Below are 17,906 nucleotides of genomic sequence, written 5' to 3'. Positions count from 1 at the left end.
AAAGGGCGTGTTAATTCTTGTTGTTGTTTATAATAATCATAAACGGTACTAAATGTGACCTCTTCAACCTCCAAAGAGGTGATAGATCCCTCTCTGGTTAAAATCTTCGATGAGCTTTCTTTCTCATCTGGAATCTTCTTTTCACTGGCAGCAAGCAAATATTTTGTAAAACAAACATCTGTCCCATCAGGAGAACTGTATATCTCTTGAGATGGGAGAACAGCTTCTTCATTTAGTTTTCTGAGGGGAGGACTGATAATTTCACTTGGGGTTTTTGAACTTTGCTCTTGTTCTTCAAGATTATGTATGGGTTTGGTCTCTTCATGTTGATTTATAACTGATTCATTTTTTAATAAAATGAGGAACTGTGATAACGAAAGTTCCTTGGCTGAAAAATCAAGTGGTTCTTGAAAGACAGAATGTTCTTCTGTTATTATTTGGTTATCCATAGGTTTCTGCTTATTGCTTTTTTCTAAAGAAATGTCTGTAGTCTCTTCAATAAAGGAATGTTCAGTGAACAATGTTTTTTCTTCTTGAGTTTTATGAACAATTTGAGATCCTTTTTCAAATGCAGCTTTTTTCATATCAGATATAAAACTATCTGTTTCTTCATCTGTCAATCTGTCAGTATCAACGTGTTCAGGGATACTGGTTTCTCTTACTTTGATTTGAAGATATTTATTATGTGGGGTGGGTTCTGAAGACTCCTTCATAAAGGCTTCACTTGACATGCTAAGTGGTACTCCCTCAGAAATATTTCTTTTGTGTTCACTAGGCTCAACAGAGATGTCAGTGTTTTCTAAGGCATTCTTCAGTATCTGAGTTATAGATAGTTCTGTTTCTACTGCCAACTCATGTTCTGTGATATTATCTTCTTTTGACTCTCCTTTATTATTCTGACAAAGTTCTTGAGGTAAAAAAATGTTTTTTCCTGACACATTTTTGTCTTCCATCTGTTTTATGAAACTCTCTGTTTCTGTCTCCACCTTCTCAAAAGCAGACTTCCGACTAAAAGGGCATGTATCTACCTTGCCAGCCTCTTCCAACAAACATTCTGGGAAGAAAATAGCTGCATGTGCTTTTAGATCAAAAATTGGCTCTTGGGTTTGCAATTCTTTTTCTTGGGACCAGGGGTCTTTTTGCTGGCAACTGCTTTTAAGCAGGAATTGGCTGTCATCAGAAACCTCTTGAGTGAAAACCAATTCATGCCCTTGAAGTGCTTCTATTTCATCAGAAGCAGAAGATGGAAATTTAAGAGGTCTTTCCTCCTGTGACAGCTTCTCTTCCTGCTGCTGGTCAGCACCTTCTATGTTCCAAAAAGCTAATTTTAGATGAAGAGCTTCTGGGAGAGCACATTCTTTTTCCATGTTCTCTTCCACAGAGAATGAATCTTTCTGAGTGGGATGCATTATCTGAGGTTTATTGTCTGTGATATCTTCTTCATCAGCTATCATTCCTTCAGAGGCAAAATAAAGTTTTCTAAAGCATACTTCTTCTGGCTGCATTGCCTCGTTTAGCTTATTATTGTTCTCTTCATCAGGGTGCACTTGTTCTAATTTCTTATTTGTAGATGGCACTGAATGTTGATGCTCATTAAAATCTTGCTTTACAAGTTCAATTACTTTGGAAAATCCTTGATCAGAAGGTCTGATTTCTTCTAAAGCTAGCATCCTCTGAGCATTATCCATAACCTCAGCTTCTGTGCTTTCAAGATGTCTTTCATCAGTTTCTATATCTGAGTAAACAGAGACAGAACATTTTCCTTTTGCATGCATTGCTTCCTGCCGAAGATCTCTTTGGTCTTGAATAACACCTGTATGGTCTTGAATAACACCTGTATTCATTTCTATTTGCTGAATGGATTGATTGAAAACTGTTTCTCTCTCCAGAAATGATTTATGTTTTAATTTGTTTATTGCATTTTCTCTTGGTTGGCTTTCTTTGCAAAATTCTTCAAATGATTTTTTCTCAACATTTTTTATTATTTTGTCCTTATTGGAAACAATTGCTATTTCAAATTCTGAAATACCTTTGACAATATTTTCCTTCTGCTTATAAAGAACAGCTTCAGTATCATAGGAAGCTGGGTATGACTCTAATTTATTTATAGATCCTGTCTCATTAGCAATATCTTTCTTAGTATATGCATCTTGCTTTATAGCCTGTATGGCTATTTTCTGTTTGTTTCTATCAGTTTCTTTTATTTTAGAAACAAAATATTCATCATGGGCATGTGCATCCTCTGACTTAAGTCTGATTTGTTTGTTATCCATTTTTTCTTCATTCTGTATTTCATCAAATGAGAGATCCAATTTATCAGAAGTTACACATAGTTTGATAGGCTCCCGAGATTCAATTTGTTCTTGAATATTTTCTCTAATAGGAAGAATTTCCTTTAATTCAAATACAACTTTGTGTGGGGGCGTTTTCCCCATTCGTTCTTTATTTTGATCTATTTTTCTTGCTGCTGCACCAGAGCTAAAGTGGGGCGAAACAGTTTTGCCAATAATTGGGCTTCTAGATGTTCTCCCTTTTCTTACTTTGAGCATTTCTTGATGATCTGTAGAAATCTTCTGCGCCTGCATCTTCTCCACCGTACTAATATTCTGGAACTCTTGGCTTACACGGTGTTGTTTATTATAAAAATTGCTCTTCATTAGTCCCACTGAGGACTCAAAATAATACTCCTGTTCTTTGTAATCTGTTCTTGGATGTCTTTGGCTTGGCTTGGCGAAGTTTTAAAGTCAGTTTGATCTATGATATTGGAAAATACTTCTTGAGAGGGTTCTACTAAAAGATTGCAAGCAGTTTCCACTAAACCTGCATTGTTTTCAGCAATGCATTTGTAAATGCCAGCATCTGCTAAAGAAACTTTACAAATGTGTAACCTATAAATGCCATTTCCTTCTTCAAAACAAAAATTGTCATTGGATACCAAAGCCTGGTTATTTTGAAGCCATGTTATCACTACTTGAGATTCTGTGGATATTAGACATTCAAGTACAACCGAATCTCCTTCTCTACATCTAATATTTGGTTGAATTTCTTTTAAGATTTTGGGGGGATCATGAACTCCATCAAATGAAAATTTAAATTTATGCTTTAATGCTTTGGAGACTTGTTCTTCAGGAAGTTCTTCTGAGATAAATTCAGTCTGAATTATTTCTTTAAATTCTCCTTGTTCTGGAGTTGGGGTTGGGGCAGTTACTTTGATTTCCAATGGAAGAGATAGTTGATCTGTTTTGGAAATGCAAGGTTGATGGACATGAACTTGTGGAAGAAAGAGAGTGGCTTTACCAGGAGCACTTAAAACTGGTTCATATTTTTTCCTACTGTCAAATGCCAAACTAAGTTCTTCTTCCTCTTCTGTATAATCTGGCAATAGTTTAACTTTACATATACTAAATTGTTCCAATTCAGGTATCTCTTTTACTTTCACTTTTAGCATGCCTGAAGTTGTTGCAGTTCCGTATTGGTTAAATATCACACAAGTGATAGAACCTTCCTGCTTGCGAGTAGCAGCTGAGAATGTCAATGCAGAATGATTTTTTGTGGTGTTAATGCTGCAATCTTGGCGTAATGATAATGGTTTGTCATTGTTATACCAAGTGACTGTGATGTATGGATGGGCTTGGTAAGCACAGTTGAAAGTACAACTCTCTCCTTCACGTACTTCCTGAGATTTAATTTCCTGGATAAAAAAAGGAGGGCATGGCTCCACATTTTGCACCGGAGGAATCTCTACTTGGACATAATGTTCCTTAATTTCAGTTAGTCCTTCCGATACATTTTCTTTGCTTTCAAAAGAACGTTCACTTACTGACTTCTCCACTTCAACACTTTTGCTCTTGCAAAGTGTTGTAGGTTCATTGATGCTAAATGTAATTGTATCAGACATCACCACTTCTGGTTTTTGTGTCTCACTGACATTATCTGTCATTAGTACATAAACCAGAGGGGTGGGGGTTTTCTTAGCAGATGTTACAGGTGTGAAATTTTTAGCATGTTCCTCTAATTGGGTATCCATTTTTGTTTCTAATGACTTTGCTTGGATGTCAGTATAACCCATCCATCCAGTTTCTGTCAGTGAAACTGGTTTTAGATCTTCTTGTTTCATTGTTCCACTAAAGATCTTTTGCTTTTGGAAGATTTTTCCTGTACTGCTTCTTTCGTCTGACTCTGGGGGAGCCTGGAAAGATGTAGAAAGGCCAAGAATTTGTTCCATTCTAACATGAAACTTTTCTGAAGTTTCTTCAAGCTTTCTATTGGAATGTCTTATGATCAGATCTTCTGGGCATGGCGTGTTCTTTTCATTGATTTGCTCAATTGTCTGAAAGACAGCCCTCTTTGTTCCTACCTGATCTACCAGGCAGACTGGAGGAGTTGATGGCTTTCTCTTATTCCTAAAGCCGGTATTGTTCACATGTTGTGCTTCAATTGATGCCTTTTTCTTTTCTAACATAACTTTCTTTGCCTCACGAAGACGCTGTAGCTTCAGCCTGATCTCATTATCAAGCAAAGCCTCTTTGTCACCTCCTACCCTATCCAGATGCTTTTTTCCTATCCAATCATTGTCATACGTAAGCTCCTGTCTTAAAGACGGTATATTTTCAAAACTAATTGTCCTTATCTTTCCTTTGATAGGAGACAAATTGGTTAAAGCTTTCTCGGTCTCCTGTTTCTTATCAAATGGCGAACCAATGCATCTCAGGTCAACTTTAACCCTATCATCTCTCTTTTTCTGCATCATATGTTCTACATGTTCACGGGTACATTTTGACTTTCTTAGAAACTCTACATATTTGGCATTTTGTTCATTTCCTTGAATTACTAACAAAGAGGCTATGGACTCAGCAGAACCCTCACTATTAATAGCAAAAATCTTGTAGCTCCCTGAATCCTCTTCCAAAACACCCTTAACCTCTAGACTGGAATCATGCATATCCATATAGTTCTTATTTTTTATTATTTTTCGTAGACTTTGGGGGATTTGTTTGTTATTATGAAACCATGTAACTTTGGGTGATGGATAAGCACTTAGTCTGCACTGAAAAACAACTGGCTCTCCAACCAAAACTGACTGATATTTTAACTTTTGTAGGAAAGAAGGTTTCAGTTTCTCAGGACAAGAGGCCATAGCTTTGATTCTACTTGCACACTTCTGCTCAGAAAAAGATCCCAGAAGATCTTCTGAATCAGCAAAGGTTTCTTCTTCATCAACTGACTTTTCTGCTGTATATTCTGGCTCTTCACCAAAGAACAATTCTGCAAGAGAATAACATTATATTGCAGCACACTTTGCTCTTCCATCAAATAGATAGAGAAAAAAATGAATAATGAGCATGCTACAAATTCATCCCAAATACATAAAAAAATTCACTCACCATATTTGTTCGAATAAACGCAACACTTGCTCTGTTTTAATGATTCTGACTCGAAAATCGTTCATTGGTCGGTTCTTTCTTCCAACTGTGGAAAATTTCTTCAGCAACAAGTAAAAATGAATCTCAAAAGGACATGTTCTTGTGAGTGCATGTTTTACCGCCCCAAAAGCTTTTTTATGTAATGTATATGTTTTGTTTTCAAAGGGGGGAAAGATTCTTACCTGACTTGCAGACAATAGAATAAACGCCCTTTCTGAGCTCTTTGTGAGTTACGATGGCCAAACAACTTAAAAAGATTATTTTCAAAACTATTCAAAATTAAGTATAAGTAATTTGCTAAAATGAGAAGGCGTTTATTCGAACTAATACAGCTGCTAACCTCACAATGTAATGCAAAAGAAGAAAAGAAAGAAAAAAGGAGCAAGCAACAATAACCAACTATTCTATCTGCAAGCCAAGGTAAGAAATCTACTGTGGAGAATTAAATGCATACGACAAGAGGGCACAATGAAAATCGATCACTTTATTTTCTTGCATAAAACCACTTCATAAACAAAATGCCACCCCAATTTTACTGACAAATTAATTTAATGTTTTAAATTATGATTAGAAATTCAGTGGAATTGTAAGGGTCCTCATGCATTAGAAGGAGATATGTAAAAGGAAAGCTTTTGCAACCAGCTGCACAGCATGTACTGAAAATAAAAATGGCAGGTCTATAAAATGAAAGCTTTCAATCTACTTTAAAACTCGTACTTCTCCCTAGTGCAAAATGTCTAGAGCATATTTAGACACAAAAAACCCAAAACATGCAGAATATTTGAATGTCTCAGAATATTTTTTTTTGCTCTTATAGGCTTTTTAAAGTGGTCACTGAACCTTTACGCTAAATGTAGTATAACACATTCTTTTGAAACTGTACCTTTAACTTCCATTTCAATCTGCTGCTCTATCTTCTCCTGAATAACACTTTCCAGATCTGTAATAAGGAAAGAAAGAAATACTTGGATACTATGACGGAAAAACACTTCATGATGCATTGCTATAAGAAAAAAGAAATCACACAAACATACAGACATGTGCATGCCAGGAGATGCCCAGTTAAGTCTATAAAAAGTGAAACTAAAGAGTGTTCTATTCATCCACAACCCTTATAAAAGGGTTTCTTGTTCTTTTGGGGGAAGGTGGGGTAATTCAACATGCCTTAAACATGCCTTTAATATAACGTGATGAAAATATTCATGGATCTGTAGTTGTTTTACAGTATATATCATGTACTGAGAAGCAAGCAAGTTTCAGTGCAGGAGGAGATTGTATATGGAAGGAACATGCAGTTGCCAACCTGTCACTCTCAGATGTGTGCTGCACTCGGCTTGTCCTGCAGAATTAACTATTCTGCACTTGTATATCCCTCTCTGATTCTCATTAACTTTCAGTAATTTTAAACTGCATAGGGGACCATCATGTCTTAAAGAGCATAAGGCAGACTCCTCAACTATCAACTGATTATACAGCCAGATGACACAAGGCTTGGGAACACCTTTGATTACACAGAAAAGTGAGACATCATTTCCTTCTTTGACCAAGGTTTCTGGGGGCAGAGATTGAAGGAAGGCTGGTACGGTGGTGTTAGGTTCTGCGATGTCTTCTTCGCAGGGCACTATGTCAGGATAATAATCTTGGATCCTTTGTTTGATTGTTTGAGCTGAAGATAATGTCACACTTGAAGTTTCTGTGGAGGATTCTTCCTTGTATTCATAGGCTGCTTTAAACTGAGACTCTTTGACTGATTTTATACTTTTAGTATCTGATTCAAGGGTAATTTTTGTTACTGTCCTGGCTTGCGCTTCTTTGGCTAGGTAAGAATAAAGTTAGGATAAAATTAGAGGTTTTGTAGCACTCAAAATCTCAATGTAGAAAGATACACATGGACGTATAAAGTTATTACTATGGTGTGAAATGTTCAGCATGTTAGTGCAAAAGCAATAAGATCTTTTTCCATTTACTATTCTGTTCCACAGTTAAGAGTTCTATTTATTTTAGAAAAAAATGTATGTCATTGTCCTTTGATTTAGTATCAATGATATTAGAGGAACTAAAACAGATCCATATATTCAGAAATATATCTTTGTCTATTTCCTTGTTGCCATTCTTTAGAATTTTTTTATTATAGATACGAGACGCCAGGAATAGATTCATATTAAATTTACAAATATTATCAAAGCTTCTTTCTCAGGGCCTGGAATGCAGCTACCAAAATGCATAAAAAATCAATTGGAAGGAGCTAACTGAATGGATTAAAAATACAAGTTTTCTATTTTGTTTTCAGGATGGTTTCCTGTTCTTTTGAATGTACTTCCAGGTCATTTGACACCAAAAGAGGGAAAAAGAATGCTCAGCCATCAGAAGAATACAAATTATTATTATTCAGATATAATCTATCAGGAGTGGAAAATTTTTGATTGCATTATGATACTAACGCTATTGAAAAAGAAATAGGGATTTAACCAGAAAAAAAGACTTAATAGCATAATCATCTAATGTGGAACAGAAAAGGAAAGGAAAGTAATTGGCATTTGTTTTGATTATGTTTCTGGGATTCTGATTTTAAAAGAAAATTTGTATAGATATTAACAGAAAAAGTGTCCATTAAAATAAAAGCTAGTTATATAAATTAAACATGCTTCAGAGTATAATTACACCTGTTTAAAGACAGTATATGCCAAAGCGAGAACAGCTAAATTAAAGGTCAATTTTCTGATAAATATTAATTTTAAAAACCTAACCCTTTTGCTTTACTTTCTACAGAACACATTTCAATTTCCTGGAACAGATTAGATCTTCTTTTTGGAAAATAATACAATAGTGTTGAAACTTGCTGCAAAGAGGCATGAAAGCAAGTTACGCAGATTAAATAAGCATGCACATAGTTTAGGAACCAAGGCCTAAAGATAGATGCTAGAGATAGATGCTAGGGGGAAAGTGGGACTGAAAATTAAGACTAAATCAGATGCGAGCGCTGAAGCTATAGGTGCTGAGGTGATGAGCCGTAATGAGGTTAAGTAACACAAGGTTAAAAATCAGAATAACCACCTTCTACAGTTAGTATAGCAGTTGTCGTTACTTCTCCATAGTCGTTACGAACAGTACAGCTATATAATCCTTGGTCTAGAAGTTGGACGTTAAGAATGGTGAGAAACAGAACAGTTCCATTTTGTGACACTCTTATTCTTTTGGACTCTTGAAGCATTTCTCCATTGCAGGTCCATAAAATTACATTGAAATTCTCACTTTCAAAAGCACACATAAACTGAGCAGTATCACCACATCTCACAATGAGATCATGAAGCTTCAGAAGAATCTTCGGAGCAGTCTCTCTTTCTACTTGACTTGAGGTTGTAGCTATTTTGGCACTTTCCGATTTCTGAGTTATGATTGTAGACTGGAGCATCCCTGCTTCTTTCCCAGCTGCAACTTTCAAAGTTGAACTTCCACCGAACTCCTGCACAAGTGTTTCTTTTGAAGTCTCTTGCATTGACTGAATTTCCTTTACATAAACTTGGCTTTCCTTCTTTGCAAAAGGGAAAGCAATGTAAAGTTCTGATTTGTCCTGGACAGATTTTCTTACATCTTTCCCAGAACTTTGCCTATCTAGGGCTTGCACTGTGTAATCAAGTAACAAAACATACGATTAATACTGAATTCCTTTTAAATTGCCCAATTTAAAAACAAAATGACATATCACAGATGATGAGAACAAAACATGTCATCTTCTTTTGGTACGGCTGGCATGCCAGGTGCATTCATTAGGGCACTTTGGGTAGGAAGCATAATACATATGAAACTCCAGCCACAAATGAATGATGAATGAAAAATGAAGGGTGTTCATGCTGATAGGCTGAGCATTTGTTTCTTCTTCTCATTGCAATATTGTCCATGGCAATTTGAAGGTGGTTACAATCCCCATGAGAACAACTGTCATCTCTCATTTGGTCCCCAGGTTTTCCTTTTTAAAACCGAGTAAAGCAAACCTCAGAGAATTTGACCAACTGCCAACACCTCCCTATCTTGAAGTGTGCATCTATTTAGTTTTATAAATCAGGAGTTGACTCTGAAATATAGAGCTAGGAAGGCAAACGCTAAACAATCGGACGCTTGAAAGAAGAAGAGAGAAGAGTGCTTTATTTGGTTACTGCTAGAATTCTACCCACATTAGTGACAGTACATCTAAAGAAGTATGAAATAAGAAAGGGGGGGGGTGTCATTAGTCACAATCTGGAATGTGTGATTTATGCAACAAACTGAATCCCTAGGAAGAAAAATGGGGCTTTACCTTCGGTGGTCACTGTAAGTGTAGCTGTACAAGTTGCATCTCCAGCACTATTTCTGGCTTGGCAAGAATACTGCCCAGCATGTTCTGAGAAAGCATCTACTATTATCAATATGGCTGTGCCGGTCGACTCATCAAAATGGAAAACTACATCTTTGGATGGCAACATTAGCTGCTGGTTATGAAACCAGAGGATTTCTGGGCTTGGCCGGGCAGAAACCCTGGCTTGGAATCTGACTGTTTCCCCGCTGTATACGCTACAGCTTGAAATGGGCTGGATAAAGGCGGGCCTTTGGCCAATGGATTCCTTCTTAATGGAAACAGATGAAGAAACATGCCTTTGGGAATAGGAGGTACCTTCTTCAACCTTAAACCCTGAAAAGAAGCATGTCATCTTTTAATGGCTTACACCTAGTCAGCATTCTCTTGTTCTCCTACCAGTCTTCCATTAGACTCCTCCTTTCCCTGCTGACAACATTTATCATTGAAACTCCAAACAAAAATTGGGATTCAGTATGGGATCCAGTTTCCAATCTGATTATTACTTTTGACAAACATTCACATCTGATTTACGAATGACTCTTTTCCCTAAATTCCTGTTAAAGATGTGGTAGAAACTTAGGTACATTATCCATAGAATTCCTATTTCATTTTTAAAAACACACTAGAATGCTAATGTACCTATTTGTGCTCAAGTGGGCATTCCTTGTCCTATTTGTCTTGCATAAATTGAATGTCATTTATATTAATAATGTCTAACTAGTCAAGGCAGCCATCAACTCAAACTCAACATTGACACATACATGACAGCAGGTCAGCATTGACCATGTGATGTATATATAATCAACACTGATCATATATAAGCACACATCACAGCAGTCCGATATTGACCATGATGTATATATAGTCAACATTGTCTATATGCACACAAACATCATGGCAGGTTAACATCGTCCATGTTGTATATAGTCAAAAATGATCTCATACACACACACACACACACACACACACACACACACACACACACACACCACATCACATTGTTCAACATTGACCATGATGTATATATAGTCACATTGATTATATATACCTACATACATCATGGCAGGTCAACATTGACCAAGATGTCTATATAATCAACACACACACACACACACACACACACACACACACACACACACTGTGTATGTATGTATGTATGTGTGTGTGTGTGTGTGTGTGTGTGTGTATTACATCATAGGATATATCCAAAGATATCCAAAGAGGCTTGGACATGCTTTGTGGGATATCTGAACCAAATTCTTTGAACAGCTGATACTCCCATGCTCTATTTGGGAAGCCTGGATAATGATATTTTGAGAATGATTATATAATATTATTGCATTCACATTTCCTGAAATAAATTGAGGATCCAATCTATCGACTATATTCCATTTTTCTCTATATACTGCACGGCAGTTCTTGTCAGTTTACATGGGTCAAAATACATATTTTTACTTATATGCCGATTTGGAGAGGAAATACATATTGAAATACATATTATGTGCTATGTTTGGACCAGATTTTTTAAAAGTGCAGATTAATATGGAAATGTAACAAAATTACAGATGTAAACATGCAGACCAAAAAGAAACCATTTCCTCATCCTCAAAAATTCCTTTTAAAACTCATCTTAGATCAGCTTTTGCACACTTGAGAGGGCAAAGAAGGAAAATAATCCTATTTCTTCCCTTTTCTTGCATTTACAATAGTGCACAATTCTTGGTGTACCCAGAGAAAACATCTTTGGGCTGTTGCTTTTGAACAATGAAGTCACATAATTAAAGGTGGTCTAGTGTAAGGTATGGGGAAAAATGAAATAAAAAATGAAATAAATGAAATGAAAATAGGAAGTCAGCAGTCTTCTCTGGATTCTGCTTGCTTGCTTGCTTTCAGTTATGGAGATGGGAAAAAAATCTGGTCATAATAAAGAGGATTTTTTTAAATGCTCTTTTTGGTCCAGGCTAAATGCTAATTGGAAACAGGATGGAAGAGTGAAATGAATGGAACACTGAAACAATATGAAGTGGGCAAAGCTTATCCCTGGGAGAGAACATGGATACTCTGGACATCAGACGATGGGGATGGTTATTTGAATTAGAAGACGTGAAGATGAAAGACAATTACATGTAGGTTTATGAATGGGTGTTAATCTTTAAACACGTGCAAATTAATGCAGGGCAGGTTCTGTTGTAGACAGCACATTGTACCTTCCAGCCTGAGAGTAGCTGTGCTTGACACCTGGCCAACAGGATTGCTGGCAACAAAGGTGTAAATCCCTTCATCCTCTGGGTAAGCTTCTGCAATCTCCAGTTGGTAAGTGTCTTCGAACTGGGTCATCCTAAAGAAGCGGGATGGCTTGATTTCTTTGTCTTTGCTGTACCAAGCTATTTTGAGGTCTGTTGAAAGAAACGTGTGAAACAAATGTGAAAGAAAACATCTTTTGAGGATTTTTTTTTCATTCTTAATGAGGAAACTAATGAAAACACTGGGATCTTGTTATATTATCCTGGTCAGAATTAAAATGGATATTAGATATAAAACCCTATATTGAGATCTCTCCACTCTCTTATTGCCTTTGCGTTGTTTTCTTACATGTTCTTTTTCCTGTCAGTAGCTACCATTATAGGGCCCAGATTCATGGAAGCATTATTTGCAAATCTTGTTAAATTTTTACAGCAGACACAAGGCAATTTTAGTAGTACTATAGTCAGAGCATTGTGTGCTATTCCATTTCTACAACTCTCCAGATATACTGGGATAGCAACTCACACAATTGCCAACTTATGGATTTATGGAAGACAGGTGCAGGCTAATTAATCAAAGATGCAATTATCCTTATTCTCCATTACAACTCACATTTCAGTAAGCAGGATAAATGATCAAATGAACAACTACAGGATTTATTCCCCTATTCCTCTTCCCAAAGTAATTCCTCACTTCTCTCACTTTTATGATAAGAGGCGCACAACATAAATATCTCCTTTTAAAAATTTGTTAATTTTTAGTTCTTTCCTTATAATTACTTTTGAACTTTAAAAAAAATTGCTCCTGTTCTGACATGTGACCAACTTTTGTAACTAGGAAGGCACTGTAAGCAATCAGAGAAATTGGGTTGAGGGAAATAGTCAAGACCTATTAATATAAATAAAGAGGGCTAAAATTCCTTATGTTCTGGGAGACAATATAATGTTTGGAAGAGACTCGGGCTAGCTTCATCATTCTCCACATACACACACACACACATACACACACACACACAATTTGTACATGAAGACATATACCCAAATACATACCAGTACACAGTGAATGTGTGTGTGTGTGAGAGAGAGAGAGAGAGGCAGAGAGGGAGAGAATTAGCATCCAAATGTATGAAAAAAACCGATCTTTTAAAACAATCCTACCAGTAGTCAGCCTTCGTGGCACGACAAAACCACGAAGCCCTTATCCGTGGAGACATAAGCGCGTCGCTAAAGCCGCGATGTCATCACCACGCGTCATCACCGCTGTGACAACAGCGTGGCAACAGAATGACGCTTTAAAACGGCGCCACGGCAGAAAGCCGATTTCAATTAAGGTAAGGGTTAGGATTAGGTTTAGGGGTTAGGTTTAGGGTTAGGTTTAGGTTTAGGGTTAGGGTTAGGGTTAGGGTTAGGGTTAGGTTTAGGGTACTGAGTGCTTGGGAATGCGCGGATTTGCCCTCCACGATTATGTCATCGCGGTAGGGTCGCATTTTTCCTTAGCGCTTAGAATGGCGCGAATTAGTCTTCGCACTTATGTCTTCGCGGATAAGGGCTTTGCGGATTTGTGGTGGAACCATCAGCCTTCAGGCTCACAATACCATTTAACACTCTTAGTTGTCAATGCACCAGTATTGGTTTGAAGTTTGAAGCCAGGAAAACGTGGTAAAATTGTGTATCGTACTTAAAAAGGCAAAATGTTTGAATTTTTCACTGATTTTATAATGTTTCACGTTACAGAAAAGTTTCAGTTAGCTGATTAAATACACACAGACAGAGAGAGTTACATCTCTATCATTTAGAGAAGCTTGATTTCAACTGAGTGTTTTGTCTTCAGATCAAAGGGAATGTATCTGCTGAACAAAACTCTATGTTGGCGACAGGAAGGGCATCCAGCCATTAAAACACTCTGCTAGCTCCATTCACTGCAAGGGATTATCGTTAAAAGACAATGATAATGATCAAAGAGGTCAACTAACCTGTCCCAGTAACTCTGCACTGAAAGAAAGTGGATTGTCCCTCAGATGTAATAGCATCACGGAGTGGTGTAATAATGGTAGGTGGGTAAATTGGTACTTCTATGTCGGGAGAAACAACTTCTGGAACTAAAGAAAAAAAATTAAAAGCGATTATTGGCTTTCCATGGAAAAGCACACATAATACAATATGGGCATCACATTTCAGCGAAAACTTGAGACCGAGAACTTCAAGAACTTGCCTTCCACTGAAAGAGAAGCTGAAGAGGTGGCAACGCCATAGTCATTCTTTGCTTCAATTTTGTAAATGGCAGCATCTTCAGGGAAAGTCTCAATCAGCAGCAAGGTGTACTCTTGGGCATCGTGAAGGAACTTCACTTTAAAGCCTGGGGAAAGAGGCTGCTCATCTTTGTACCAGAAGATCTTGGGCTGAGGTCTGCCTGACACAATAGCACAGAATCGGGCTGGTTTCCCAGACTCCACAGTGGCTGGTTGGAGCTCCTTTACAATCTTAGGTGGCTCAGGGGCTGAAAATCAAACAAGAAATCATCATCATCATCAGCTGAATTTTTCTAGCATGGTTCACTCTATTTTGATATTAATCTGAATAAATCTCAATGCATCTGAGTTCAGCCACAAAGCTTTTAAGGCGATCTTCAGTAATATATGAACATAATGAACATGTGAATTGCACATCCACGGATTACTTGAGTTATCTGTTCTTGGCAATATACAAATCTCTTACGTACATCAGGAAAAAGACAATTCCACTGGCATGAAGATTTTCAGCAGGCAGGCGGATTGAAATGTGACATGGACACTAATAATATGAGAATGTTTTCTGCTCATGTACATTTGAAATAAAAGTTTAAAAAGTAGGATAGAAAGAGAGCTAGGGTATGTAACATTTTTACCTGGAGTACAGAGGTTAAAACAAAATATTTATATCAAAATAAACTTGCATCTTACCATTTACATAAAGAGTGATGGAACTCCTATTTTTTCCAGCTAAAAGGGTATATTCTCCAGCATCTGTATATCTAGTTTCTGTGATGACCATCTTATGGACACGTCTTTCCACCACATAATGGTATCTTTCCTCAATCTGGAAGTTGATCTCAATTCCATCCTTGTACCAGTGAGCATCAATGTCATCTTCATTGACTTCAAACTCGACTACAGCTCGCTGCCTCTCAAGAACCTGTTAGTTAAACAGAAAGATAATAGTTTTGTGAATAGAAACCCTACAACTAGTATTTTTAGTTCTCAAATGGAAATGAAACTGATTTGCCCTTGGCATCACATAAGATAGATGTGTTACTTTTGGAGCTATGCAATCTGACAAAACAAATACTGAATTTATTTTTCGGACTATAAGACACACCCGTGTATACGATGCACCAAGATTTCGAAGAGGTAAGTAAGAAAAAAAAAGTTTTTGCCTTCCCTCAGCTCACAGCAGCACTGTGCAGACTTCAGCAGGACTGGGGCAAGGCAAAAACGAGGGCATTTTTGCCTTGCCCCAACCCTGCTGAAGCCTGCAAAGGGCTGCTGGAGGCTGAAGGAAGGTAACATCCCCACCTCTGTTTTTGCGAAACAGTCCATTTTCACAAAAATGGGATGCGGGAGCGGGGCTTCGGGAAGCCAAAAATGGCTGCATTCAGTGTATAAGACATACCAACATTTCCATGCTCTTTTAGGTGAGAAAAAGGCGCATCTTATACTTTGAAAAATATGGTATATATTTCAATATTATATATTTCATTTACATTTTCCAAATTCTTTTTATAAATGGGGCCTTCATCATGCTATTTTATGCAGTATATTTCATGCACTGCAGAATATATCCTCATCTGATAATGTTGTGCACATGTAAAAAAAAAACAGATAAACTTTAGTACAAAACTAGATTTCTAAAAATAAATTTCTTGGAAAAAGGCAGTTGATAGATGAAAAGGTCACTTTGATTGAGTTGTACCAATTCAGAGTTGTGCTGTGTGAAGAATCTTATCTTATTCAATTTTAGTTCCAAAGAAATGTAAAAATGTTCTTTCCAACAAAGAAAATATTACTAGCCTAAATTAAATCTGTGTTCCTCTATACTTAAATGTGGAAAGCAAAATTCAGAGACAGAAGGCAGATCAGTCTTAACAATTCTCCCAAGTGATATACAATGGAATATGATAATTCTTTATTGAAACAATTGTGTAAAATTGTATACATGTGTATGGGAATCCTACATCTGTCATTTTACTGTTCTATTGCTTTATTTATTCTTTTACTATATTTTCCTCTTTACGCTGTATTATTAACTAACAGCAATTTTTTAAAAAAAAAAACACCTTATACTGGCCATGTGCTAATCCAGTCAAGTGTGTGGCAGCTAATTAATTTATTAATCAAGCAGGAGTTGCATTTTTAAAATTTATTTTGTGTTTTAAACTGAATTTATAATTTCTCCCAGCCAAAACAATTAGAATATATTGTATTTTTATTATTTTCAAAATCATTTCCTCCAATACTTTCTAATGGGTCAACAAAAAGACTCAAATGGAAGAACTTGTGGCATATGGGTTGATAGGTTCAGTTCAGCAAAATGTCCATTGTTTTAATATCCTGACATAGTTTGAACTATCTTCCTGAGAATATGTGGCAATCTACCTTTTCAGGATTCTGACTAATCTGGAAAAAGATATTTGTAAGATGATTTAGAGCTGACATATTGAATGCAAGATTTTCCAGCCTTGTTTGTGCCTTCTCCTTTATGAGAGTACAATAACCATGAACTCAAGATAATAGCACAAAACTAGTTGGTCATGGTCCCCTTTCTGCAACCTTGCTTCTTGCCCTTGATTCAAAATTGTATTGAAAACCAATAATTGAAGAAGGTCTTTCTCCTTCAGACCGTCCCTTACAAATGAAATATAATCAAGACAAGTGACAGAGATGCTACAATGGTTCTGCTCTCTTATTCTCTGAATGTAATAGTCATAGACTTTAGTTAAAGACACTAAAGTCCTAATACAACCTCAAAGAGTTGTATTATAATAATGAGAAAAACAATAAAATGCTCCTCTCCAGGGTTGCTTCTGGCTTGAAACAAAGGCTTTCATTAATGTTTAGGATATACATGGAATATTGTTTGAAGACTACAGAAGAGAAACAGACACCTTTATGGGAAGGGGTGTGTGATTTAATTCCACCTAGTATAATTTCACCATTTGACGAAAGTAAGTTTTCTATTTATGATATATTCTAATCCTACCAAAGTCTACCATATCTATAACTACAGAATCCTAGAAGCGGTAAGGTTCAAGCTAGCCAATTCTATTTCCAGGTTGTACCACAAAACCGCGGACGACAAAATCGCGGTCGACGAAAGCGCGTATGTGACATCATCACAGCGCGACGAAAAAGATCGAAAAAGATCAAAAAATGTAAAAATAAAGCTAAAACCTTCCCCTAACCCCCCAAACCTAACCCTAAACCTAACCCTAAACCTAACCCTTAACCTAACCCTAAACCTAACCCTAAACCTAACCCTTAACGTAACGAAAAACCTAACGCTAACCCTTAACCTAACGCTAAACGTAACGCTAACGCTCTAACCCTAACCCTAACCCTTAACCTAACCCTAACCCTAACCCTTAACCTAACCCTTACCTTTATGTGAATCGGCTTGCTGTAATTTAATTTTTATTTCAATTTTTCGATATTTTTCGTCGCGTTGTGATGACGTCACATACGCGATTTCGTCGACCGCGCTTTTGTGGAACGCGCTTTTGACGGGTCACGTATTTCCCAAGCCCCCACTTTTTTCCTTCTGCCTATTTCAGCATTCCGGAATCCTTGGAAGTCACTCTTCATATGTTCTTACTGGACTATTTGTGAGGACTCCCTCCCACACTTTTACAATACTGTTTAAATACTGGTGGGT

At 36.9% G+C, this 17,906-nt stretch overlaps 1 protein-coding gene across 1 annotated transcript in view; it reads right to left on the bottom strand.

Moving 5' to 3' along the window:
- LOC116522425 (titin-like) overlaps positions 1–17,906 on the bottom strand; it is a 309,289-nt gene that overhangs the window by 240,762 nt on the left and 50,621 nt on the right. The window contains 5 exon segments of the mRNA XM_032237329.1: positions 6,307–6,363; positions 11,964–12,152; positions 13,973–14,098; positions 14,212–14,496; positions 14,939–15,170. Coding sequence (XP_032093220.1) covers positions 6,307–6,363; positions 11,964–12,152; positions 13,973–14,098; positions 14,212–14,496; positions 14,939–15,170 — 889 coding nt within the window.

The sequence above is a fragment of the Thamnophis elegans genome, chromosome 1 (genome assembly GCF_009769535.1).
Source record: "Thamnophis elegans isolate rThaEle1 chromosome 1, rThaEle1.pri, whole genome shotgun sequence".
Taxonomy (NCBI): Eukaryota; Metazoa; Chordata; class Lepidosauria; order Squamata; family Colubridae; genus Thamnophis; species Thamnophis elegans.
The sequence above is the reverse complement of the archived record's forward strand: the minus strand, read 5'-3'. Positions and strand labels throughout refer to the sequence as shown.